The following is a 27112-nucleotide window of genomic DNA, read 5'->3' as shown; positions in this document are numbered from 1 at the left end:
TTATTCAGTTTCCACCACCAGGAAGAAAGATTGGTACACCCTGTGTCTTTCACCGTATCTCACACCTACACACACACACACACACACACCATGGGTGCTGGGGAAAAATAAGCACTACCGCAGTTAGGAGATAAGTGTTGAGGTTTTAAAAAAAAAGGAATGCAATTAGGCAAGAATTAGGATGCATAGAATGGGGTAGCAAAATGCAGGGGATGCAGACAATGGAAATGTGGAGCTAGTTTAAGGAACAGATTTTGCGTGTCCTTGATAGGTATGTCCATGTTAGACAGGGAGAAAGTGATAAGGTAAGGGAACAATGCTTTTGTTAAGCAGAAGGAGGCTTGTGTGTTGATGAGGCAAGATGGTTCAGATGAGGCGAGTTACAGATCAGCTAGGAAGGATTTAAAGAGAGAGTTAAGAAGAGCAAAGAAAGGACACGAGCAGTCTTTTGCAAATAGACTAAAGGAGAACCCTAAAGCTTTCTATAGGAATATTGTGGACAGTTCTGGTCGCCATATTTCAGGAAGGATGTGGAAGCATTGGAAAAGGTGCAGAGGAGACTTACCAGAATGTTACCTGGTTTGGAGGGAAGGTCTTATGAGCAAAGGCTGAGAGACTTGGGTCTGTTCCCATTGGAAAGGCGATTGGAGGGGATTTGATAGAGACATACAAGATGGTCAGAGGATTAGACAGGGTAGACAGTGAAAGTCTTTTTCCTAGGATGATGTCAGCTTGTACAAGGGGCATAACTACAAATTGAAGGATGATAGATTTAAGACAGATGTTAGAGGCAGGTTTTTTAACGTAGAGTGTGGTCAGGGCGTGGAATGCCCCACCTGCCAATGTAGTCAACTCAGCCACATTAGGGATATTTAAACAATCCTTGGATAAGCACATGGATGATGGAATATTGCAGGGGGACGAACTGAGAATAGTTCACAGGTTGCCGCAACAGAGGGCAGATGTTGTTCTACGTTCTAACCAGATCATGCAGCACTGCCCTTTGATGAGAAGGGCACTGCTTGTCAAGAAAATAAAAAAAAACACTGTAGGCCATTTGGTTTTAAATTCAAGTGACAAGCTGTCATGTCAATTGGTCTCATTGCTCACTCATTATGGTCTATGATATAAAACAAAAAATCTTGCAGTTATTTACAAGAAGTGCCAGGTGAAAGGCAGGGGAAGGAGACGGAGGAAAGGCTGGGGTAAAGCAGTTTGAATTTCAAAGTTTAAACAACCACTTAAAAAAGTTCAGGCTTCACTCAGTTCAATTACCTGCTCATCACAATTTGCTTCAATCTGTCTGCATTCCCATTCAGAATCTACTTCAGGTCCCCTCAGCCAAGCCAGGACCCTAAGTGCTTCAGCATGTTCGTTCTTTCTAAGCAGGTACCGTGGAGTTTCTGGCATGAAGCACATTAGTACGACCATCAGGGTTGGTGGTAAGGAACATAACACAGCAAGCCAATACCAGGTCAAGACCATTCCTGGGGAAATTAAAACAAGCCATGATGTAGTTACCAGTGGTAATCAGTCAAATAGTTGAGCTACTGCAATACTGGTTATCCTTGAGGGGTCTTGACAGGGTGGGTATGGAAAGAAGATTTCTTTACTTCTAGATTCTCCTGCAAGAAACAATCAATTTAACAGGGATAAGGACCCCCTCCCCCCTAAACCAAGGACCAAGATTAGCCATGATCATATTGAATGGCAGAGTAGGTTTGAGTGCCATGTAGCGTACTTTTACTCTGAAATTACATGTTTACAGGAGGTTAGATCAGAAACAAGACCCAGGCTCCAAAATAATACATCCGTTTTAATTACCAATTGTGAGCAGAAAAATAAAGTTGTCCCCAAACTTTGAGTGATCTAACTGCGGTTATACAGCAATGGCAACAGTCAAAGCAAACCTACAAGATAGATCATATACATGCATCTAATTCAGATTGTGTGTATTTTAATGTTACCACTTGATGACCTCATGCTGCATACTGTTATAAATTAGCCATCAGATGCATATCAGTCCACATGTATACATTTTCCCTTTACTGTCATCGCAGAGTGAAGTCAGCTCTTCGAATAGCCACAAGTCAGGTATTTAAGCCCAAAATGACTACCACATCAAAAGCATCCAAGCAAAATACTAATTAAATGCAAATCATTTCTACTGCAAACACGTTCCTCTGTCCAGACAGTATTCACTGTCAGTGCTATGTATTGCCACAGTGAAAGGGAGTGGCTGAGAATTCTGCCTAACAGACCTCCAGCTCTCTGACTATCGTGACCTCCTCAGCCCTCCAACTCTAACATTTAATAGACTTGCCCACAACTTCCACCCCGCCCTCAAATTAACTTGGTCCATCTCGGACACGTCCCTCCCCTTCCTTGGCCTCACCATTTCCATCTCCAGATGGATGATTACTATAAACCCACAGACTCCCATAACTATCCGGACTACACCTCCTCCTACCCAGTATCCTGCAAGAACTCCATTCCATTTTCCCAATTCTTCCACCTTCGCTCAGACAAGGAGACATTCCACTCCCAAGCATCCCAGATGTCCACATATATCAAGCAACGTGTTTTTCCTCCCTGTCATCCAAACAGCCCTCCACTATTCCACCTCCATTCCAAACCACCTCCTCCACACTCAATTAAAAAGATACAGTCCCTGTTGTCCTCACCTACTTCCCCCAACATTCTCCACAACTAACGCATCATCCTGAAACAATTCCACCAACTCCAACTAGACCCCAACAGGAACGTCTTGCCCTCCCTGCCCCTCTCTGCCTTCCGCATGGACTGTTCCCTTAGACAGTCCTTGGTTTGCACCACTCTCCCCACCAATCCCCCTCCTGAACCCCTCCCAGGTACCTTCTCCTGCAACCGGAAAAGATGCAAAAAACTTGCCGGTACACCACCCCCCTCACCTCCATCCAAGGCCCCAAACAGTTAAGACATTCACCTGCCTCTCCTTCAATGTAGTTTACTGCATCAGATGCTGCCGATGTGGTCTTCTCTACATCAGGGAGACCAAACATAAACTTAGGGAACTGTTCACCAAGCATCTCAGCCAAACTCCCAGGGGCCTTCTGGACCTCCCAGTCACCACCAATTTTAATTCCCCTTCCCACCCTCTTTCCAACATGACCATTCTTGGTCTCCTCCATTGCCACAATGAACCACACTGTAAGTTAAAAGAAACAACATACCTTTTGCCTGGATAACCTACAACCTGAAGAACTCAACAGCGAGTGCTCTAATATTGAACAACCTCCCTCCCTCTCTCAGCCCCTCCCACCAACCAAATCTCTGCCTATCTTCACCTATCCGCCACCCCCTTTATCTGCAGCTCCCCCCATACCCACCCCCAGTCCCAAAGAAGGGCTACACCTGAAATGTTGACTTCTCCACCTCCTGACGCTGCCTGACTTGCTGTGTTCTTCCAAACTCCTGCCGGTCTTCAGAAGACTAATTAAGCAGGATTCAATGTAGCATGTCTTTTCTTTGACTGTGGTTACACAACTAGCACTGCCAAATTAATTGAAGTTATCAAAACAATACTGAAAATAAACTAAGTCAATATCTTACATAGCTCAATGCTCTTTCCAAAGAGAAATGGGATAAATGACAAATTGTCAGCTGGAAAATTAAAGACCAGAGGTGTAAGATTCATGGTGAGCAGAGAAGCAACAAGGTAGATGTGACAGGGAAATGCACAAAGTTGCATAATACCCATTTTTTGAAAACGCATCAACCTTGAAAGGCTACGTTTCTGCCCAGTCCTACTTCTAGGGCAGGGGCAGGGTTTGAAACAGAGTGCGCACACACACAACCATGCAATCACAAAATTGGAGTGTTGTCTTTTCAGTTGTTTCAATGATGCAGGCTAGGAGCAAGAAATTAGCCCACTGAATATGGTAGTTTATTTGTTTGAACCTCTAGTAATCTTGAATTGTGAAATGAGGGGAAAAAAAAAAAATCAGCAAATTTAATGTCATAACAAAGAGAATGGGACTCTGACTTCAGTGCATGTAAGTCTATAGTCTCGTCTTGATGATCTTGCAACAAAAGCACTTTTGAAAAACAAAGTTAGTTTGGGAATGTGAACAGTGACTAGTTGAAAGACCAGAATCATTCAACATCCCAGAGGTCATCAGCGCATATTTGCAAAACTAACTGTCTGTTGTCACAATTGTCTCATGGGCGCACCCCATTTCAGTGCTGGCAGCACACACCCCAAAATGAAAATCTCAATTCGTACCACCGACATATGCACCCATGATTCCGATTACCACCATCAGCTGAACACTGGATCCTAACAGCCCTCGTACTTTAGGGTGAGCCATTTCAGAAATGTAGACCTAGAAAAGAAAACATTGCTGCACATCAATTAAGTGATATTTCAAAAATATTACAGTGTTTTAAGTTGGGTTAACTCAAAATGAAGAGGTGTTACACCAGTTATGTTAAAATCGTTCAACATAAGGAATGTCGTTACATTGTGATAGATTACTCAGTCCTCTTATTCCTAAGTTGTTCCCAAGGAAGCAATAACAAATAAGTTTCCAGGAATTTAAAATTGGAGTCTTTCTTAACAACACAATATATTATCAATTTCTCAGCTAAGCTTGCCCTCTATTGGTTGAGCAATACTTCTACAAGAGTAAGTTGCGAGAGTTTTAAATACTGATATTTATTTCAAATCTTGCTGGAAGTATTTAATTAAACCTATGACAATTCAAGCCCAGAGAGCAGGCATTTCAGGCCAGTGAGGAAGCTGATGCCTTTTGACATTAGGCAGAGGCAGCTCCACACATTTGTTTGATTTCTGTGAGGTTGATCACAAGGGCAGAGAATTGCTCACGTAGACTGAACTATGGTGTACCATACATGAGTCATCACCACATGACAGTGGTTTTCTTGAGGGAAACAAAAGAGACAAAGAATGACTTTTGACCATTTTAGCCTTTATCTGGCACTGAGTATGTAAGTACAATGCAGCATTTTTTGGTCCTACAAACTTTCTGATAGGCTTCAGTTTTGATTCTTTTGGAAAGATTGCCCTAGCATGCATGTCACTCAATTCATTCCTCTTGTATTTGATATATTTATTTGAAACATTTGGTATAGCATTCACCCAGTTGAATTTAATAAATAGGAAAAGCCACCATAGGAACCTTTTTTGTTTATATATGAGATTGTGAATAATTTTGAAATAGAGTTGCAAAATAGCTAAGATAGAGAGAATCCTGGGTTAATAATTATTGTGGATGCTTTGACTTGAACCTTGCAGACCTTAACACATTTTGTATGATCACAGTTAAGTAAAATGCCCTATTCCTGGTTTATACAGGAACCTTTATTCCAACCTACACAGTCAATACTTTTTGGATCAAAAGGACGGAATAAGATTTTAAACTTCTACGAGATCTGTGAAAATAAAAACTAGACTAAATGCCATTTTAATGCAGTTACACATTCAACATTCTGAACAGATTCCTGTTTTTGTCCAATATAAAACAAAACTTCAAAGACCTTTACTTACTAACCAAGTTGTGCAAAACTTGTGCACCAACAGAATTGAGTAGCATCATCCAAAGCCATTGTGATGTGAAAGCTGTTCAAATTGTTGGCAGAGATCACGTATAGAGTCATAGAGAGGTACAGCATGGAAACAGCCCCTTCAGTCCAACTCGTCCATGCCAACCAGACATCATAATCTAATCTAGTCCCATTTGCCAGCACCTGGCCCACAGCCCTCTAAACCCTTCCTATTCATATACCATCCAGATGCCTTTTAAAATGCTGCAATCGTACCAGCCTCAACCACTTCCCCTGGCAGCTTATTCCATACACACACCACCCTCTGTGTGAAAACATTGCCCCATAGGTCTCTTTTATATCTTTCCCCTCTCACCCTAAACCTATGTCCTCTAGTTCTGGACTCCCCCAACCCCAGGGAAAAAGACCTTGTCTATGTATCCTATCCACGTCCCTCACGATTCTATAAGGTCACCCCTCAGCCTCTGATGCTCCAGGGAAAACAGCCCCAGCCTATTCAGCCTCTCCCTATAGCTCAAACTCTCCAACACTGGCAACATCCTTGTAAATCTTTCCTGGAACATTTCAGGTTGCATAACATTCCTCTGACACGAACAAGACCAGAATTGCCTGCAGTATTCCAAAAGTGGCCTAATCAATGTCCCAGACAGCTGCAACATGACCTCCCAATTCCTATACTCAATGCTCTGACCAATAAAGGAAAGCATACCAAACTTACTTCACTATCCCACCTACCTGTGACTCCACTTTCAAGGAGCTATAAATCCGCACTCCAAGGTCTCTTTGTTCAGCAACACTCCCTAAGACCTTACCAATAACTGTACAAGTCCTGATAAGATTTGCTCCTCCAAAATGCATCACTTCGCATTTGAATAAATTAAACTACATCTGCCACTCCTTAGCCCACTGGCCCATCTGATCAAGATCCCATTGTACACTGAGGTGACAGTCTTCACTGTCCACTACACCTCCAATTTTGGTGTCATCTGCAAACTTTCTAACTCTGCCTATGTTCACATTCAAATCACAAAATGTGAAAAAAGTAGAGGACCCAGCACCAACCCTTGTGGCATTCCACTGGTCGGTCACAGGCTTCCAGTCTGAAAAACAAGCCTCCACTACCACCTTCTACCTTTGAGCCAGTTCTGTCTCCAAATGGCTAGTTCTCGCTGTATTTCATGAGATCTAACCTTGCTAACTAGTCTCCAGTGGGAAATCTTGTCAAACACCTTACTGATGTCCATATGGATCACATCCAATAACTGAAATGGACACCCATTTAATGTCAGCAGAAAGACATCAGACAGTGGACATTCCCCACTGTGCCTTCATGACTGCCCCAAACTTTATTCCTCCCTCAGCGTACAGTCCTGAACCCTGGACTGTGCCAGTTTTCATCTTGCAGTCAAGGTCAACTCCTTGCTCTGGGAGACCCAGCAGTTTTGTGCAGACAAATACCAAGTTGATGGACCTCTAGGTGCAGTTGATGTTTGTCTTGGTTTATGTCCAAGGGAACAAACGATAGAGCGCAGAATCGTGCGTCACGGAGCTGCTCAAGATGCATCTTAACAAAAACCACCGCATCTCTCTCCAGACTTCCTTTGCAAAGGCACATTCCAGTTGGAGATGTGTGATAGTCTGTACCCCTCCACAGCCACTTCAAGGGCAGTGTACAGTGGCACAGAGCATCTACAAACAATCTCAGATATTGCTTGGCCGGTGGTGAGAAGGGCATTGTCTTGGTGCTTGTTGGAAAGTTTTAGTGATAAGGCATTCTGCCAAATGACTTTGACAGTCTGCTATTAAGAGCAAATCTCATTACAGACTAAGTTACAATTATCCACTTTGTTTCCTTCTATCTCAGTCAGCTTCCTCTTTTGGTCATAGATTCTGCACATTTCTCCTACTGTTGGCTGTAAGTGACCTCAAATTCATAGGATATTAAATAGGGTGGCACCTTATAAGAATGAAACTGTAGTAAAGTTTTCTACACGCAAATTTGTTTTAATCCTAAAGGCTTCTTTCTCTGCAAGAAAAATAGGCAAAAGCAGGTCAGTAATTAACAACTCTGGTGGTTGGTAAAAGTACAGGAGTACATGTTGAGTGACTGCAGTGTTAATTATTGATTTTGTCTTTTATATTCTTTCAAAATGACACTTTAAAAACATCATGCTCACAGCTACTGTATAGATCAGCTAGTAGCAAATAATGTCTAATTTCAAAGGTGGAACTTCCACACTGCATTAGCCTTTACTTTGACCACAATGATAAAGTCCTGAGTAAGTTGTCTAGTAATTACTAAGTTAGTCTACTACCTCTCTCGTGTTGTCCACAGGTCACAAAACGGGTGTGAAGAGCAAGCACTGCAGGAGCGATGACTCTCACAGCCTGATTGATGGACACGTCAGAGAGTAACAGGCCAAATACAGTGAAACACAGAAACACAAATCGTAAAGTGGAGGGGGGGGGGGGGGGGGGGGGGGGGGGGAAAGAGAAAGAGCAGCATGGATGTTAAGGATGCTTGGAAATTCATGTTACTTAGTGTACTTTTACATATTCACGCTAAGCTGTTTGTCAATAATTTAACATTATATTACAGGAACCGATACTTGTTCAGTGCAGACACATGGTACTTACAGGCACAACCAGTGAGGTGACTCCACTCGCCAATCCAGTCAATATTCTACCACTGTAGAGCATCCAGACATTCTGTGCTACAATGATCATTGCAAACCCGGTGACATACGGAACAGCACAGCTCATCAGGGTCAGCTTTCTGCCAATTTTATCAACAATCCATCCTCCAATTATGCCACCCACAGCTGCACCTATTGTAACTAAGGACTATAAAGAAGACATTTTATTTTCATTTCAATTTAATATTTCAGTTGTTTCATTTACATTTATATTAGCTGGGCAGAAAATCACATACAAGTCTCAATATTAAAATTACTCAAAGTTAAGCGACTTATGTTAAATGTATCCTTCCCATTCATGCAGACTTTGCATGCAAAGTAGTATGAATATTCATGTAAATTTCAACACGCAGCTCCATAGCGACAAAAAGCTGATTAATTTACAACGCTTGTTATCACAAAGGTTGTCAACAGATTTTTTTTTAATTTCAAAAATATACTTTATTCATAGAATGATTTTATGGTCTGTATATTTGATCATGCCATACATATGTCCACATTTACAAACACAGATTCGAATTTATCCTTGTCATTTACAATCCTGTGCATTTTTCAATCTTGTACATATACATCTATTTGGCTGTGGCATCAGCAGAGCCCAAAAAAACGTCTGCATGGGCCCCCTGTTCTTCTTTAGGCAGGCCGATCTTACACGGTGGTCTTTCCCCACCGCGCCTTGGCGGCATCTGCCCCAAGCTTCAGCGCATCCCTCAGCACGTAGTCTTGGACCTTGGAATGTGCCAGTCTGCAACACTCGGTCGGGGTCAACTCCTTCAGCTGGAAGATCAACAGGTTTCGGACCGCCCAGAGAGCGTCCTTCACCGAGTTGATGATCCTCCAGGCGCAGTTAATGTTCGTCTCGGTGTGAGTCCCGGGGAACAGGCCGTAGAGCAAGGAGTCCCGCGTCACGGCGCTGCTCGGGACGAACCTCGACAAGCACCACTGCATTCCTCTCCAGACTTCCTCTGCATAGGCACATTCCAGAAGGAGGTGTGTGACAGTCTCGTCCCCCCCGCAGCCACTTCGAGGGCAGCGTGCGGTGCGGCAGAGAGTCCGGGCGTGCATAAAGGATCTCACAGGCAGAGCCCTTCTCACCACCAGCCAAGCCACGTCTTGGTGCTTGTTGGAAAGTTCTGGCGATGAGGCATTCTGCCAAATGGCTTTGACAGTCTGCTCAGGGAACCGCTCGACAGGATCCGCCCTCTCCTTTTCCCGAAGGGTCTCAAGGACGCTACGTGCTGACCACTTCCTGATGGACTTGTGGTCAAAGGTGTTTTTCCTCATAAATTTCTCCACGAAGGACAGGTGATACGGAACGGTCCAACTACTCGGAGCGTTCCGTGGCAGCGAGGCCAGGCCCATCCTTCGCAACACCGGGGACAGGTAGAACCTCAGTACGTAGTGACACTTGGTGTTTGCGTACCGGGGATCCACGCACAGCTTGATGCAGCCACACTTGTCAACAGATGAAGTACATAAGTAAGTTGCTGAGAATTTTTTTGAACAATGAACTAGTAACATGACGTTTCCCAATCCTATTTTAACCACCACCACACAGCTGTTACAACCTTGCTTGCTGATGGGTGAGAAGAATGGAAAATTCAAGAGGTGAACGAAATACCCAATGCCAGATTCAGCAGCAGGCTGAGTACATCAATTAAGAGACACACTAAAATTAAAGTATCTGTGAAACCAAACATGCAAAGGTTGAAAATGCATCCAGAGATAAGTTGATTGCTTACCCCAAACCAGGAAGCCTGAGTGGAATCAAGATTCAGATACGGGTTTGAATCAGATTGCAATTCTGGAATGGCAGGAGAACTGTAACCAAGGACAAATCCAAAACTAAGAGGTCCCAGAACAGCAGCAAATGTAGCCAGGTACAGATTCCTATTCCACACTTTACTGTGAAAATACAGGAAAACAGAGACAGCCTTTAATTCTAAAATGTTAGAAGATTTGAACATTTGGCACAGTGAAACGATGTAAATCATGCAAATACAATAGTAAATTATGTTGTTTATATCTCATTTTATAAGATGTTAAGCAGGATTGCTTCATTATAAACAGTACAGGAACAACGTAGATTTGCAGGGGGTCAAGACAACCTTTATTAGAATGGGATACTAGCAGAGGACAAAAGAAAGGTATGGAGGGGTAGAGTTTAATACAGTTACTTGCAAACAGTGTCATTGAGCTGCTTTCTAGGTATAATACTTTCCTTTTTCTATTCAATGGAGAATATGCTACCTATGACTACCCACAATTTTGAACCCTTTGTGGCTGACAAGGAGATATACAGAGGTGTCTGATGGCATTTCTTCATTCTAATGAAAAAGTGCATGTATGGTGCTGTATCATGGGAGTTACCTTTTGAAAGCATCAACTTTTTAAAAAAAAAATAAAACAAAGAAGAAGGTTTAAGGGCAATTGAAGAAAAATTGATATATTTGAAACATAGAAAAGAGGGGGAATAGGCCGTTAAACCCTTCAAGCCCATTCATTATGCACACGGCTGATTATCCAGACCAATATCCTATTCCGATTTCCTCCTGTATCTTCTGATCCCCAAGTGCTCCATCCAACTTTTTTTTAAAATCATAAATGTTTTGGTCTTGATTGCTTCGTGGATGTGAACTGCACAGTTTCACCACTCAGTGAATTTATCCTCATCAGTCCTAAAATGGTGCACACTTCCAGCGTCCTCCCTGTCTAATCCTGTTAGAATTGGATGTAGGTTTGCTCGCTGAGCTGGAAGGTTCATTTCCAGACGTTTCATTACCCTACTAGTTAACATCCTCAGTGGGCCTCAGGCAAAGCAGTGCTGAAAATTCCTGTTTTTTATTTATATGTTTGGGTTTCTTTGGGTTTTATGGTGAAGTCACTTCCTGTTCCTTTTCCCAGAGGGTGGTAGATGGGGTCTAACTCTTGTGTTCGTTGATTGTATTCCGGTTGGAATACCATGCTTCTAGATTATTATTTCAATGAGCCAAAACACACTGCAGGACAAAGAAAAATCACTTATACCGTGTATTCACAAAGAATGGGTACCCAATGAACACAGTCCACCGATTTCTCAGCAACAAACCCAAACAAGCAAAACACATCCAGAAACCTTAGCCACTCTCCCTACAAAGGGATCTCAGAAATGACTGCCAGACTACTCAGACCCCTTAGCATCATGGTAGCCCACAAGCCCTAAAACAACAGCTAATGAACTTGAAAGACCCTATACAGACAATGAGCAAAACTAATGTCATTTACAAAATACCATGCAAGGACTGTAACAAACATTGCATTGGACAAACAGGCAGAAAACTAGCCACCAGGATACATGAAAACCAACTAGCCACAAAAAGACGTGACCCTCTCTCACTAGTATCCTCACATACAAATGAGGAAGGACACCACTTCCACTAGGACAATACATCCATCCTAGGACAAGCCAAACAAAGACACGCACGAGAATTCCTAGAAGCATGGCATTCCAACCGGAACTCAAACAAACACATCGAGTTAGACCCCATCTACCACTCTCTGAGAAAAAGGGGCAGGAAGTGACTTCACCACAGGAAATAACATCATCAATCCAAAGCAACTCAAATGTATAAATAGAAAGCAGGAATTTTCAGCATTGCATCACCTGAGGCCCACTGAGGATGTTACCTAGTAGGGTAATGAAACGTTTGGAAATGAACCTTCCAGCTCAGCGAGCAAACCTACATCCAAAACCTCAACCCGAGCTACTAATCTTCTCAAAACCTGTTAGAATTTATAAGTTTCTACGAAATCCCCCCTCATTCTTTTGAACTTCAGTGTGTATAATCCTAACCGATTCAACCTCTCCTCACACGTCAGTCCTGCTATCCCAGGAACCAGTCTGGTAAACCTTCCACACGCACCCACTAAAGGAAGAAAACCCTTCCTCAGATAAGACAACCAAACCTGCATACAGTATTCCAGCTGTAGTCTCACCAAGGCTTTTGCAATTGCAGCAAGAAACTTACCATTGCATAACGTTTGAAATTATCAGGTAGGTACCTTCAGACATTTGTTACAAATTTAGTTGGACTGAACCATGCCAGCTATAATAAATTGTATTTTTTTTTAAACCATGAGAGAACACATGTAAAAGTTAAATATTGGAAAATGGACAATTTTTTTTAAATGTAGAGTGGACTGTGCCCTATTGAATTGACATGCGATGCAGAAATGTAAAAGATTGTTTAAACATATTATAGCAGAACAGAGTCAAATTTAACCAAGTGTTTTTGGATCAAAGGAGAGGAAGTACTGAAAGTCAAAAAATAAACCTAATTATGGTTCAGAAACATGCATTTCAAATGTTGGCGAAGAAAAACAAAAGGAGCATTGAAATGAGATGCAATGTCTGTAGAGTTATAAATAAATCACTTGCAACCAACAGAAGCTTGAGGAAATTAGTTTGACCTTCATGTTACATTTATGTTATCAAACAAAGGATACTTAGCCTCGGGATTGGAACTAAGCCCATTTTAGAATCGTCTTCCAATATGCCACTTTAGTCAATATGTTCTTGCAACCCGAGCATGAAAAATATCTTCTTAAAGAAATCAAAATTAAAACGATACACCAAATCTATTGCAGAAACGTGAAATATAGTAACTTCCTGAAAAACCGATACGTAGAGGACTAAAGGTTCAGAAGCAGTTTGAGAGATTTGATCACAGAATAAAACATTTTTCAGGTTTTGATCAGCAGTTTACAGCCATCTAGAGAATGAGACATTTTGAGCACAGACTTGCTGAAATTCTGCATTGGACCATTATGGTATTTGCTAAAGGGATTTGGTGGAGTCTGTGAGCAGGGCAAAAAAAACCCACAAGATTTTTCCATTTGAGATGGATCAAGCCACACTAAACCAGAATTCTAAAGCATTACAGGAAAAGAAAGATGAGAAACATGAAAGCAGAGACACTTTCAATAAAACTTCAACATCAAATCGATTTCTAAAGTTATGAGACAATAGACTTCTAAAATTAAATATTCAGGATCAAAGTTGGTTGACACCAATTACCACATTATACAGCATTGAAAATTCACTTAATCCTGAAGACACTGGCCTATTTCTGACACACCTAGTATTTCAGCATCATAGCTTTAGCCACTGTAGTGACTTCAGTGCTACATCTTTGGTGATGAGTGCTACGACAACCCTGAAGAGAAGTGGGAAATCTTCCCGGTTTCTGCGTTTAAGTGGAAATGTGCAGATGCCAGGATTTGCTACCAGATCTATTCCATTATAAAAGGGTCAGTGATGTTACTGTTACCAGCAAATCAAAATCCTGACTGTTTTATTAGCACTGCGCAATGAATCCAAAACAAACAGTGTTGCATGGATAGTTCCTATTTTTCATACTTAAATGATATTTCCTTTCTCAGCTTGGGAACCAAATTTAAGTCTACAAGCCCCAATTACAACTGAGCGTCTAAGTTTCAGAATTCCCACATAGTCAGAGATGTACAGCACAGAAACAGACCCTTCGATCCAACTCGTCCATGCCGACCAGATATCTCAACCTAATCTAGTACTATTTGCCAGCACTTGGCCCATATACCTCTAAGCCTTTCCTAGTCATATACTCATCCAGATGCCTTTTAAATGTTGCAATTCTAAGAGCCTCCACCACTTCCTCTGGCAGCTCATTCCATACGTGCATCACGCTCTATATGAAAAAGTTGCCCCCTAGGTCCCTTTTATATCTTTCCCCTCTCACCCTAAACCTATGCCCTCTAGTTCTGAACTCCCCAACCTCAGGAAAAAGACTTTGTCTACTTATCCTATCCATGCACCTCATGATTATATAAACCTGTATGAGGTCACCCCTCAGCCTTTGACGCTCCAGGAAAAACAGCCACAGCCTATTCAACCTCTCCCGAAAGCTCAAATCCTCTGAACAGCTGCAGTACATTTAGTGAAGGTGGTCCCAGGTTACTGTAAGATGAGGAGTTAAAGGTTCAATATCTAGAAGTGGTAAAGGAACTGTAATGAATTTTCAAACCAACATCAAATTGTTATATGGAAAATGCTATGCAAATACAATGTCCAAGATGATTGACAGTATGAAAAAGTGATACTTGACACTGATCTACATAGAGATATTTGGGCAGATGACCGAGCATGTTTTCATGGGTTCTCTCTCAATTGCTTTGTCTTTTTAAATAATAATAATAATAAAATAATAAACCACTTTATATTTTTTTCCTTTAAAGCCATAATTTTGATCACCAGTTCAAAAGTTGGGTTTAAGATTATCGCCGGATATGTGGAACAGTCCATCTTCCGCAGCCACACTGGCACCACCCCCCCCACCTTTTCCTCCTCTACATCGATGACTGTATCGGCGCTACCTCGTGCGCCCACGAGGAGGTTGAACAGTTCATCCATTTTACTAATACCTTCCAACCCGACCTCAAATTTATCTGGACTGTCTCCTCCCTCCCCTTTCTAGACACCTCCATTTCTATCTTGAGTGACCGACTCAACATGGACATATACTATAAACTGACCGACTCCCACAGCTACCTAGATTATACCTCCTCCCAACCTGCCCCCTGTAAAAACACCATCCCATATTCCCAATTCCTTCGCCTCCGCTGCATCTGCTCCCAGGAGGACCAATTCCAATACCGAACAACCCAGAGGGCCTCCTTCAAAGACTGCAATTTCCCCTCACACGTGGTTGACGATGCTCTCCACCGCATCTCCTCCACTTCCCGCTCCTCCGCTCTTGAACCCCACTCCTCCAATCGCCACTAGGACAGAACCCCACCTTCCACCCCACCAACCTCTGGATACATCGTATCATCCTCCATCATTTCCGTCACCTCCAAAACAGACCCCACCACCAAGAATATATTTCCCTCCCCTCCCCATCAGCATTCCGGAAAGACCACTCCCTCGTCAGGTCCACACCCCCCACCAACCCAACCTCCACTCCCGGCACCTTCCCCTGCAACTGCAAGAAATGCAAAACTTGCGCCCACACCTCCCTCCAAGGCCCCAAGGGATCCTTCCATATCCATCACAAATTCACCTGCACCTCCACACACATCATTTACTGCATCCGCTACACCCGATGTGGCGTTCTCTATATTGGGGAGACAGGCCGCCTACTTGCGGAACGTTTCAGAGAACACCTCTGGGACACCCGCACCAACCAACCCAACCGCCTTGTGGCTAAACACTTTAATTCCCCTCCCACTCCACCAAGGACATGCAGGTCCTTGGCCGCCTCCATCACCAGACCATGGCAACACGACATCTGGAGGAAGAGCGCCTCATCTTCCGCCAAGGAACTCTCCAACCACAAGGGATGAATGCCGATTTCTCCAGCTTCATTTCCCCTCCCCCCACCTTATCTCAGTCCCAAGCCTCGGACTCAACACAGCCTTCTTGACCTGCAATCTTCTTCCCGACCTCTCTGCCCCCAACCCCTCTCTGGCCTATCACCCTCACCTATCACATTCCCAACGCCCCTCCCCCTTACCTTTTATCTAAGCCTGCTTGGTACACCTTCCTCATTCTTGAAGAAGGGCTTATGCCCGAAACATCGATTCTCCTGCTCCTTGGATGCTGCCTGACCTGCTGTGCTTTTCCAGCAACACATTTTTCAGTTTAAGATTAAAACAAGATTAGAATACCTTCTTTCAATGTATATCTGTCTCTTCAAAATTAAAATCCATTGTATGAGCATTTGTTGTTCATTAACCCAATTTAAAGAAAGTTTCTTATTGGTGAAAAGTGCTAGTTTTGAAAACTGGTAGGAATTTGTACCAATACAGCTATAACTTCTAAACTGCTGAACAATCTAGGGAACTGGCAGTAGGCTGCAATTGGTTAAACTTTTAGTATATAACAGTTGAGTTCAGTTTTAAAAAGCACAACAGATGTTCTTGTCAAAAGTGTAGATTGAATTAGTTTTCTAACCAATCAATTGGAAAGCAATTCTCAGCATCTTAGCTCTCAGATTTATAGAAACCCTACATTGTGGAAGCAGGCCATTGAGTCCATCAAGCCCTCCCCAACCCTCCAAAGAACATTCCACCTTCCTGCCTTATTTATGTAACCCTGAATTTCCCATGGCTAATACACTACACATCCCTGGATACTATGGACAACTTAGCATAGTCAGTCCACCTAATCTGCACATTTATGCAGGAGGTAACTAGAGCACCCAGAGGAAACCCATGCAGACACTGGGAGAATATGTAAACTTCACACAGATGCCCAAGGGTGGAATCCAATCAGGTCCCTGGCACTGTGAGCCACCATGCTACGCTAAATGAACTGTAACGTAGGAGACATTCACCTTCCGAATGAACTGCATTGTCGGAGAAATTTAGAAGAAATTGGTGGTTAAAAATTCATGAAAACTTGATTGAAAAAAAAAATCACTGCAGGCTGACATAGTTTAAGCATAATATTTGGAACAGTTTCAGTATCAAGCTCAGAACTGAGCTGGAGCTGCCAGTAATCAAAGGGATAGGCCTACAAAAACACATAAGTACCTCATGGTGATTTACATTTGTACTATAATTTTAATTATAAATAAATATTAAAAAAATGAAGAGTGAAGAGATGTTTTGAGGGTAAACTTGCAAGTAATATCAAGAACATCTTTAAATATACATTTTTTAAATGCCATAGCAAACATATTATCCCAAAAGAATTAAGTTGGGGTGATAACGATGGGAAAGCAGGAGGCAGAAGAGTTGAAATCAATATTTGCATGTCTTACAGTATAAGACACTAACAAGATTCCAAAAAAAATACTAAATAATCAGGAGTCAAAAGAAGGACAGGAAGTAAGTACAATGAGGTGAAAAGTTCTCTGGTCCTAATGGGAAGCGCTCTAATATATTAAAAGGAATTAGCTACAAAAGGTAGAGGAAATGCTGTTGAAACAAAAGTTTGAATGAATTATGTACAGATCAGAGTGTAATTTATACATCCTTAGCATCAACCCTTTATCATCCAATGGCACGTGCTGGTTTCTGAGATGCTGCTCAGTGAAATAATTACAAGTCTAATGAAAATGTTGATCTTGCCTCTGCTAATTGGAGCAAGGGAGTGTCATAGCTTGATGAGATTAATCTGACATTTGTGCAGTTATTCAATACAATATCAAAGCTTGTGAGCATGACCAACAGACCATTGAAACACTTCGAACTGATCCAACAATCTGGTGTAATTTAACAGAAAAAAGACAGGACACACATTTATCCAATTCTCATGTGCACTTCAATAAGTTTTTTAAAGATCTGGGTTTTTAACAATTATTGCAAAAATAATAGAGGAGAAAAGCAGGGAAGTGTTGCTACAACTGCACAAGTATTAGAACGAGACCACACCAGGAGCTTTGTGTACAATTTTGATCCCCCAAGGGAGGTTGTTCTATTCTAAGCAATTCAGAGGAAGTTTAGTAGATTGACTCCAGAAATGAGGGGTCCGTTTTATGAAGAGAGATTGAGCAGTTTAGGCTAATACTCTCTGGAGTTTAGAAGAACAAGGGGAGATCTAACTGAGGTATAAAAGATTCTAAAGTAGATGTACGTAGAGTGCGTAGGAGAAAGTGAGGTCTGCAGATGCTGAAATCAGAGCTAAGAGTGTGTTGCTGGAAAAGCACAGCAGGTCAGGCAGCATCCGAGGAGGAGAATCGACATTTTGGGCCAGAGTCCTTCATCAGAGAGTGTGCACCTTTATACAGGCAACGTACAACGAGAGATCATACTTTTAGGATAAGGGGTAGCAGATTTAAAACCAATGAGAAATTACTTCTCAAAGGGTGGTGAATTCGTGGAATTCACCACTGCGGAGTGTTGTGGATGCTGGGACATTGAGTAAATTTAAAGGAGAAAGATTTTTATTTAGTAGTGGGTTGAATGGTTTTGGACAGCAAGCAGCAAAATGTAGTTGAGGTCAAGAGGAGATCAGCCATGGATTGTCTCAAACGGCAGAGCAGGGTCAAGTAGCTGGATTGCCTACTCCGGCTCCTAGTTCTTACGTTATGTACAGGGGCCAGCCAACAGCTATGAGGCAAATCATTACTACATTACAAAACTAGCTCTTATTAAGTGCTTACAGCTCAACTAATCTTCATCACTATAAAGCTAAATGCCATTGTTTTTATTTCAGATTTGCAGTAACAAAGCACTTAAGAAATTCAGTAGATCTGGTAGCACCTGTGGAAACAGTTAACATTTCAAGTTAAATATGACTTCTTCAGTACTGAAGGAATGTAGAAATATGATGGGTAATGTATTATCATAAAATGTGCTGGAGGGGAGGAAGAACAAAAAAGGAAAATTGAGATATGGCGGCAAAGTGGCTCAGTCGTTAGCATTTCTGCCTCACACCAGGGACCTGGGTTTGATTCCAGCCTCGGGAAACTATCTGTGTGGAGTTTGCATATTCTCCCCGTGTCTGCATGGGTTTCCTCTGAGTGCTCTGGTTTCTTCTCACGATCCACAAATGTGTAGATTAGGTGAACTGGCAGTGCTAAATAGTCCATAGCATCCAGGGATGTGTGGGTTAGGTGCATTAGTCAGGGGTAAATTTAGAATAATAGAGTAGGCAAGTGGGTCTGGGTGGATTACTCTTTGAAGGGTCAGTGCGGACTTCTTGGGTCAAATAGCCTGTTTCCACACCATGGATTCTATAATGTACAAAGTTTGTATTTCAAATATTTTTCCAGTATTAGAAAAGCATCACTGAATATTTTACATAACGGAATGAGAAAAAATAGCCATTAAAAGGGTGAAGGCTGAGAAGGGGAGAAGAACTTATTTTAAGTGCACTTTCAGATATTTGTACAGACGTAAGTAAGAAGCCCTAGGAGGATGAATCTCTCAGGCACGCACGGTACTTTAAATTTTTCCTGGCATATTTCCCAGCAAGATTATTTTACCTTATTTGTTGTTTTAGAACATAGAACATTACATCACAATACAGGCCCTCCGGCCTTCGATGTCGTGCCGACCTGTGGAACCAATCTATCCTACACTATTTTAAACACTGGAGTTTAATAATGTTTAAAGTGGTTTACAGATATATCCAATTCTGAATGGTGTGTCACATGTGAAGGCTGGAGGTTAACAGTGTATACAATCTGAGTTAGATATGCTAATTTCACAATTGTTTCCAGAAAATCACATTACTCTATGTATTTTCAGGGTAACCAATAAACAATACTCCCTGCATTACGCAGTCACGCAGCTTGATTTAAGACAACTGTTAGATTGATAAGACATTTTCAGATTTGCAAAGGGAGGGAGAAATCAGATAACCACAGTTCTGCTAGTTTAACATTAACTGTGGGAAACGTAGTGGAATCAGTGATAGCACTTGGGCAGACATCAGAGGAACAGTCAGGATGGCTTTATGAAGGGAAGGACATGGCCTGATTTAATCTGATTGCATTTTGAGAGAAGGACACTAGCATGGCAGTTGCAAGCCTTTGGATGCTGTCCACATGAACTTCCAGAAGATATTTGATACGGTGCTATACAGGAGATAATTGACAAAGAAGTAGAAAGCATAGAATTGGAGAAAAATTTAAGAAATGATTCTTAATTGGTTGGGAGGCAGGAGACAACATAGGCATTGTTCTGACAAGGATGTGACAAGTGGTGTCTCCAGGAATCTGTTCTGGAACCTCAGCTTCTCAATTTTGAAAAGTAACATTGAGCCTTGTTTAATTTGTATCATTTGCTTTCTTGGAAAAAAAAGAAAATCACCATGTTGTAATTCCCTTAACTACAAAATGTGAAAGTGGACAAGGTAACACTAGCATCAGGTTTTCTTTAACAATTTCAAATTTCAGAAATTCCCATTAAGATCCCAGGCTCAGGGGATAAGACTGAAATTTGAGGATAAAGATCACAAACGAAGCAGGGAGCAAATTGAACAAACTGTAACCTAATGTTAGGAACTCACAACCAAGCGCAACTTTAGTGCAACTCTTGGTTCAGTGCTGGTATCCTTGCTTCTAAGCCTGAATATTTTGCATTTGAGATTAACCCCAGACACTCCAGCAGCATGCTTCACAATGAATGTGTCAGATGTTGAAGATGGCCTGACCTGCCTTTAAGTAGCTTAAGGGACGATAAGGAAATATTTCCAAGTGGAGCAGGTCTTTCTCCTGATACCCCGTCTTTCAACTGACAGCACAAAGAAAATAAAAATTCTGCTTTTTATCTTGTTCCAGGCAATTTCACTGGTGCATAAGCCTACATCACAACTCTAAACATAATACTTGAAGTACAGGAATGCTGAGCATGCTAAATGCAAGTTCCATCTCTCTTCCAAGTATTTTTGTACTGATCTAAGTATATGCAATTATGTGAATTTTGTTTGATGTCATATGGCAGGCCTAATAGAAACAATGACTTATCTTTCATGCCAGTAGATGACAGCTTTGAAAATCCAAAGTCACATGTCAAACACTTGCTACGCAGTCTCACTGCTAATGCTTTAACCAGCAGACCAGATACACTACCAATTATGTGTCACTAAGAAGTGTTTGGGTGCAGTGTGCAAATAGCACCTACAAACTACTTAAGTTAATTAACTAGACATCAGGTGATGATATATAGTTAACCCTTTCTCACCAAAAGGAACATGCTTGCAAAATAAATCTAACACATCGCCTTGCTGCGATTTCTTCTATAGGAAGAGCACCTGACAATCACAATTCCGTTTCATTACGAAACAGAAATATTTCAGAGGGGCATACTGATATGTATAAAATGTTACGTTAATACTCATGACAGATTCGCCAAAATCTGGGAAAAGTCAGTTCAAATGACAACGTCCCGATAACAACTCACGCAGAGACACTAATGAAAATAACTCAACATGATCTGCAAGGAAAACAGTAAAACAGCAGGTACAACAATATTGCAAAAACAAAATCAGGTTATGAGGAGGTCACTTACTGAAAATATTGCTGTTGTTGTTGCTGCTGCTCGGTGAACCCCCCTGGGGTAGGTTCAAGGAGGGGAGTATGCTCTTCATTGCTCATGGTCTGCTCTAGATACAGCTACCCAGACTCAGCTGGAGGAGCATGCGCTCTGAGGGGGGAACAAGTGGGTATGACTCCCACGTGACCCACCGCCCCTCCCCCCACTCCGCCATTTGCCGACGAAGTGGCTCCGTTTGGTCCTCCGCCCATGTTTACACACACACACAGCGCACCACCGCCTCCTTTAACCAGTTATCTGCCAACTTTCCCCTATCCCACACATCTTTCTTTTAGTTTTGAGGGACCGGACCTCCCGGAGTTTGCCTCTTCCCCACGGGGAAGGCGGGGCCGTCTCTCGACCTGATCCCTTCCCCCAGAGCGGGGCCCAGCGCATGCGCATCGCCTGGCGTCCGCGCGCACGCGCAGTTACCCCGATCCCTTCGGGTTGGAGCTAGGGGCGCCGCCATCATTGATACAGGCAGTTCTCGTTCAATATCAATCCCCCTCAGGATGAGACAGATGTCCCTTTGGTTTGATCAGGGAGTAGCACTCCGAAAGCCTGTACTTCCAAATAAACCTGTTTGGGGACTTCCTGGGGAGGTACAGTGGCTCAGTGGTTAGCACTGTGGCCTCACAGCACCAGGGACTTGGTTCGATCCCAGCCCTTGGGTGACTGTCTGTGTGGAGTTTGCACATTCTCTGCGTGGGTTTCCTCCCACAATCCGAAGATGTGCAGGCCAGGTGAATTGGCCATGATGTTTGGTGCATTAATCAGGTTTGGGTCTAGGTGGGTTACTTTTTTTGGAGGGTTGGTGGCGTGCGTATTGGGCCTGTTTCATACTGTAGGAAATCGAATCTAATTTGGTACTGTGTGATTTTTAAAAAAGAATTGTAGACCCCAGGCACCTCCACCTCATGGCTCGGTCAGTTAAGCATCAGGCGGAGACAATGAGCAGTGAACAGGGACGTGGGACACACAATTTATAAGAACAATTATCAAAGTGTCAACCTAGAGAGCTGTTAAGTTACTTCGAATGGTGATGCAGGTTTTGATTGATTCCTATGTAATTCTTTTGGCGTTTAACTGCCCCCGAGGTTTGTCAGAGGGGAAGCTGAGGAAGGAGCAGCTTTTTTTTAATTTCAAAAATATACTTTATTCATAAAATGATTTGATGGTCTGTACATTTGGTCATGCCATACATATGTCCACATTTACAAACACAGATTCGAATTTATCCTTGTCATTTACAATCCTGTGCATTTTTCAATCTTGTACATATACATATATTTGGCTGAGGCTGAGGAAGGAGCAGCGCTCTGAAAGCTGGCGCTTCCAAATAAATCTGTCGCACTGTGTCCTCGCGTTGTGTGATTTTTAAACTGGGCGGGTCTGTGCCGAGGGAGGGGGTGGGGCGAAGGGCGGTGACGCATTATCCCCGCGACCCCGGCGCTGGCATCCGGCCGTCGCGCGACTCCTGCCGTCATTTCCGGCCTTCTCTTCCTTCCCCCCCCCCCCCACCCCCCACCTTTCCAACTTGGACTTGTCCCTTTTCTCTCCTTCGCGGCTTCGTCCGTTACCCGCTTCCCCCCCCCCCCCCCCCAGACCCTCCCCCAGCGGGATTCCGGGGGATGCGGCCTCGGAGGTAGCAGCAGCAGCACAAGGAGAGAGGGAGAGGGAGCCCGTGTGAAGAGTGAATGTCCCCCCGCCGCACCGGTGGCGACGGCAACTATGGTGACATTATTCAGGAGATGGTGAGTGTGTGTCTCCCCCGGGGGGGGGGGTAAGGGAGCCGGCGCTGTCCTCTCACTGCTTTAAAGATGCCCCCTCCCCCGGGGGGTGTGGGCCACCTCCAGCCCCGATGGCATCACCCCCCCTCCCCCCCCCCCGGCTTCCACCTCACTTTGGTATAACACGGAGCCAGTGCGGGCCGAACGGCCCCCGTCCTCCACCTGTTTGCCCCGATCCAGCGCTGCCCCCCCCCCGTGTCCCAGCCCAGTGTTATCGTGACGCTGTGCTGTGGTTACTAACGGAGTGCGGCCCTTCATTTCAATTCAGACTCGCAGCTCCTTACTCAATTCTGCTTCGGCGGGTGTGCTGCTTTCCTGGTATGTCTGGGTACACGGTCTGGGTAAACTGCTCGTCGTTTGGGTACTCGTTTGACCGGTCTATTCTGACTGACGGTTTTGCGCTTGGTCGTAGAGTGTGCGTTTGGTGGGAGGGTGGGAAAGCGAAATCGTGGGGTACAGTCGACAAAGTCTGAAGAGTACAAACATGTGCAGGAAGACAAGATTCAGATCTGAGTTAGGTTGAGGCCAGACTTAGGTAAAGTATGTTGATGTTGAAATGCTGGTGTTCAGGGAGATACTGGAGGTTAGACATAAAGGGAGTGTTAGGTAGGGTACAACCCATAGGATTCCAGTTGCATCGGGTGCAATTGAATTAAATTTCAAGGTGAGAGCATTCTGCGTGATTAAGCAGTGCATGTAATGGCAGGGATATCTTGGTGATAGGCTGAGATAATCTGTTTGGTTTAGACTTCTGGCTATGATCTGTCCGAGGAAGGAGCAGTGGAAGGGAGGTGTGCAAGGTTGAAGTGCTTGGCTTTAAAGCTGGTTATTTTTGAGCTGAAGCAAGTTCTGAGAGTCATTTGATACTGTGACGGTTATGAAGGACGATTTTCTTGAAATTATGATTGAAGCAAGTTGGGTTTCACCTTAACCTGAACTTGTATGTTGTTGTGCAACTTTGTGTTGGAGTGTCTGACACAGAAAAACTGGTTCAATTCTATGCACTTGTTTTGAAGGACATGAGTTCTTTGCCTCAAAAATTCTTTATTACTTTAAAGAAAGCTTACTTCAAGTTGTCATGAGTTCTTTGCCTCAAAAATTCTTTATTACTTTAAAGAAAGCTTACTTCAAGTTGTCACAACCCTCTTCTAATAATTGCCGTCTTCCTCCTATCAATGAAGAAGGAGACATGCTTTCAAAGCACTTTTTTACATGATCGGCAGGACAAAATATAGAATGCCAAATTCCAAATGATCATAATGATTTACGCTACAGGAGTCAAAGGTACTCATTGGAATCACTGCTTATGCTCAAGTTTAATTTTGAGATGGAATGGTTCAAATCTACAGATGCGTTCTCCACTCTGCCAATGAGTTCATGGGGAGGTCATGGCCGAGTGGTATTATCGCGAGACTATGAATCCAGAGACCTAGTAATCTACTTTCACGGTAGATGGTAGAATTTGAATTCAAATGAAAAAAATCTGCAATTAAGAATCTAATGATGACCATGAGTCCATTGTCAATTGTTGGAAAACCCATCTGGTTTACTGACATCTGCCGGGAGTTGGAAATGAGACTCCACACCCATAGCAACGTACTTAACACTTAAACTGCCCTCTGGGCAATTAGGGATGAGCAATAAGTGCAAGCCCATGATGTCCTCATTCCATGAATGAATTTTTAAAACTCTGTAGGTTCAGATTTGTGTAACTTCATGCACTCTAACATTGGTCGGCAAAATTATGAAAAGGGCCACCAACCATTTGCTCAACTTGTAGACCTGACACACATGAGGCACTGGCTGTTCAGATCAGACAGTTGCTTGCTGTGCACCTTGCAATTGCAGACAAGTGCCAACTGCTGCTCCTTTCAAATCTGAAAATTTCCCTGAAAGTTGCTTGCTGTGTGACTTTTATTACTATTGCAATAACTAGGTAATTGCTTACAGAATGCTGACATCAGTCCAAAAATTAGTCTGCCACATATTTCAGCCATGATTTGGAGCAGTCAGTGTTGGACTGGGGTGGAAAAGGTTAAAAATCACACCGCACCAGGCTATAGTCCTATAGGTTTATTTGGAGGCACTAGCTTTCGCAGTGTTGCTTCTTCATCAGGTGGTTGTGAAGCAAGACCATAAACCACAGAATTTATAGCAAAAAAAATCAATGTTGTGCAGCTGAAATGATAAACCTAAGATCAGGTCTTTCATCTTTTAGAATGGGTTTGCTTGTTTCAGTTCTTTAATATGTAAATCCCAGAACTTCATTTAAGTCTCATTCTCAAGATAACTTCAGAACAATACATTAAAGAGGTTAAAGTCTTTCTTTATCCCAATCTTGAGTCAGACTGATTCTATTTCTAAAGTGGGATTTAGAGAATATTACTTGGATTGACTGTAGTTATGCATTTTTGAGCAAAATAGAAAATATCTGCAGATACAAATTCATCCCATAAACTTGTGTGCGCATACAGGAGAGACAGTATGTGTGGATGTGAGTACATGTGAAAGTGTGTGTGTTTGTGTGTGTAAGCTTGGTAAAGTGTGTGTGAGATACAGAGAGATGGGGTATAAGCCTGTGAGAGGGTGCATGCATGGATGAGAGTGTGAGGTGGGTGGGTGTGTGTCTGTGTGTAAGAGAGGGTCTAGGTGAGTATGTAATTGTGTGTGTGTGTGTTTGTGGTTGAGTGAGTATAGTGCAGTGGGGTCACCTGTAGTGTGACGTGAACCCAAGGTCCAGATTGAGGCCATTTTCAAGAGTTCCGAACTTGGCTATCAGCCTCTTCTTGGCTTCTTTGCGTTGTTGTTTATCCTGAAGTGCGTTTTGGAGGATGGTCACTCAAAGGTCCAAAGCTGAATTTCCTGGGCTGCTGAAGTGCTCCCTGACTGGGAGGGAACACCCCTACCTGATGATTATTGTACAGTGTCCATTCATCCACTGTTGTAGTGTTTGTTCGGTCTTGCCAGTGTACAATGCCTCAGGGCATCGTTGTCTATCTCATACACTGCAGGCATTGTTGGCCTAGTCACTTGAATACCTGCCGTGTGTGTCGTGGGTGCTGTCCCCATGTGTAATGGTAATATCTGTATTGACACTCTGACACGTCTTGCGGGGTTGCCGTGGCAGGATTGTATGGTGTTGTGGTCGATGTTGTCCTGAAGGCTGACCAGTTTGCTGTGAGCAATGACCTGTTTAAGGTTTGGTGGTTAAAGGCAGGAAGAGGAGGTATAGGGAAGGTCTTGGCAAGATGCTCATACTCATCGATAATGTGTTGCAGGCTGCGAAGAAAATGGTAGAGTTTTTTGGCTCCCAGGAAGTACTGCACAATGAAGGGTACCCTGTCAGTTGCAACCAGTGTCTGTCTCCTGAGGAAGTCATTATGCTGTGGCACTTCAGAACTGGGCGGTCAATGAGTTGAGCATTGTACCCTGTTCTTATGAGGGCATCCTTGAGCACCTTCAGGTGTCTGTTAGGTTCCTCCTCAATCTGAACTGATCCTCTGTATGCATAGGGCTTGCCTGTAGGGCATGGCTGTTTTAATATGTTTAGGATGGAAACTAGAGAAGTGTAGCATTGTGAGGTTATCCATCGGTTTGTGGTAGAGTGAGGTGCCCATCCTTGATGGAGATGCATGTGTCCAATAATGATAAAGATACTAAAGTGTAGTCCATTGTAAGGCTGGTGGGATGAAACTCGTTGATATCACTGTGTAGTTGTTTCAGTGACTCCTCGCCATAGGTCCAGAGGAAGAAAATGTCCATATAATCTGGTATGTAGTGTTGGTTGGAGGTCCTGTCCAGAAAAGAAGTCTTGTTTGAGCCTGTGCACCAGATATATTGAAGGATATATCTGTGATTTACATATTAAAGAAATGAGAAAACCCATTCTAGATCAAAGCCTTAATCTAGGTTTATCGTTTCAGCTGCGTGACACAATATATCTTTTGCTATAAATTCTGTCTCTTATGGTCTTGCCGAACAACCATCTGATGAAGGAACAGCACTTTGAAAGCTCGTGCCTCTAAATAAACCTGTTGGACTATAACCTGGTGTTGTGAT

At 43.0% G+C, this 27112-nt stretch overlaps 2 protein-coding genes across 4 annotated transcripts in view; one reads left to right on the top strand and one right to left on the bottom strand.

Annotated features, from left to right (window-relative positions):
* slc2a8 (solute carrier family 2 member 8) overlaps positions 1-21656 on the bottom strand; it is a 32942-nt gene extending 11286 nt beyond the window's left edge. The window contains exons 1-5 of the mRNA XM_072565653.1: positions 21240-21656; positions 10004-10166; positions 8203-8409; positions 4265-4364; positions 1276-1487 (exon numbers count right to left, since the gene is read on the bottom strand). Of these exons, the coding sequence (XP_072421754.1) occupies positions 1276-1487; positions 4265-4364; positions 8203-8409; positions 10004-10166; positions 21240-21325 (768 nt within the window). The 5' untranslated portion in view covers positions 21326-21656. The remainder of the gene's footprint in view (positions 1-1275; positions 1488-4264; positions 4365-8202; positions 8410-10003; positions 10167-21239) is intronic.
* Positions 21657-22845: 1189 nt separating this feature from the next.
* The window catches only part of fbxw2 (F-box and WD repeat domain containing 2), a 90649-nt gene continuing 86382 nt past the window's right edge, over positions 22846-27112 (top strand). For 2 of the 3 annotated variants that reach the window (XR_011956108.1, XM_072565962.1), the window contains exon 1: positions 22847-23017. The gene's annotated coding sequence lies outside the window, so the exon portion shown is untranslated. Of the gene's footprint in view, positions 23018-27112 lie in introns of all 3 variants that reach the window. The other variant, XM_072565963.1, reaches the window with a different exon arrangement.

Source organism: Chiloscyllium punctatum, chromosome 49 (genome assembly GCF_047496795.1).
Source record: "Chiloscyllium punctatum isolate Juve2018m chromosome 49, sChiPun1.3, whole genome shotgun sequence".
Lineage (NCBI taxonomy): Eukaryota > Metazoa > Chordata > Chondrichthyes > Orectolobiformes > Hemiscylliidae > Chiloscyllium > Chiloscyllium punctatum.
Note: the sequence above shows the minus strand (reverse complement) of the source record. Positions and strands in the feature narration are given on the sequence as shown.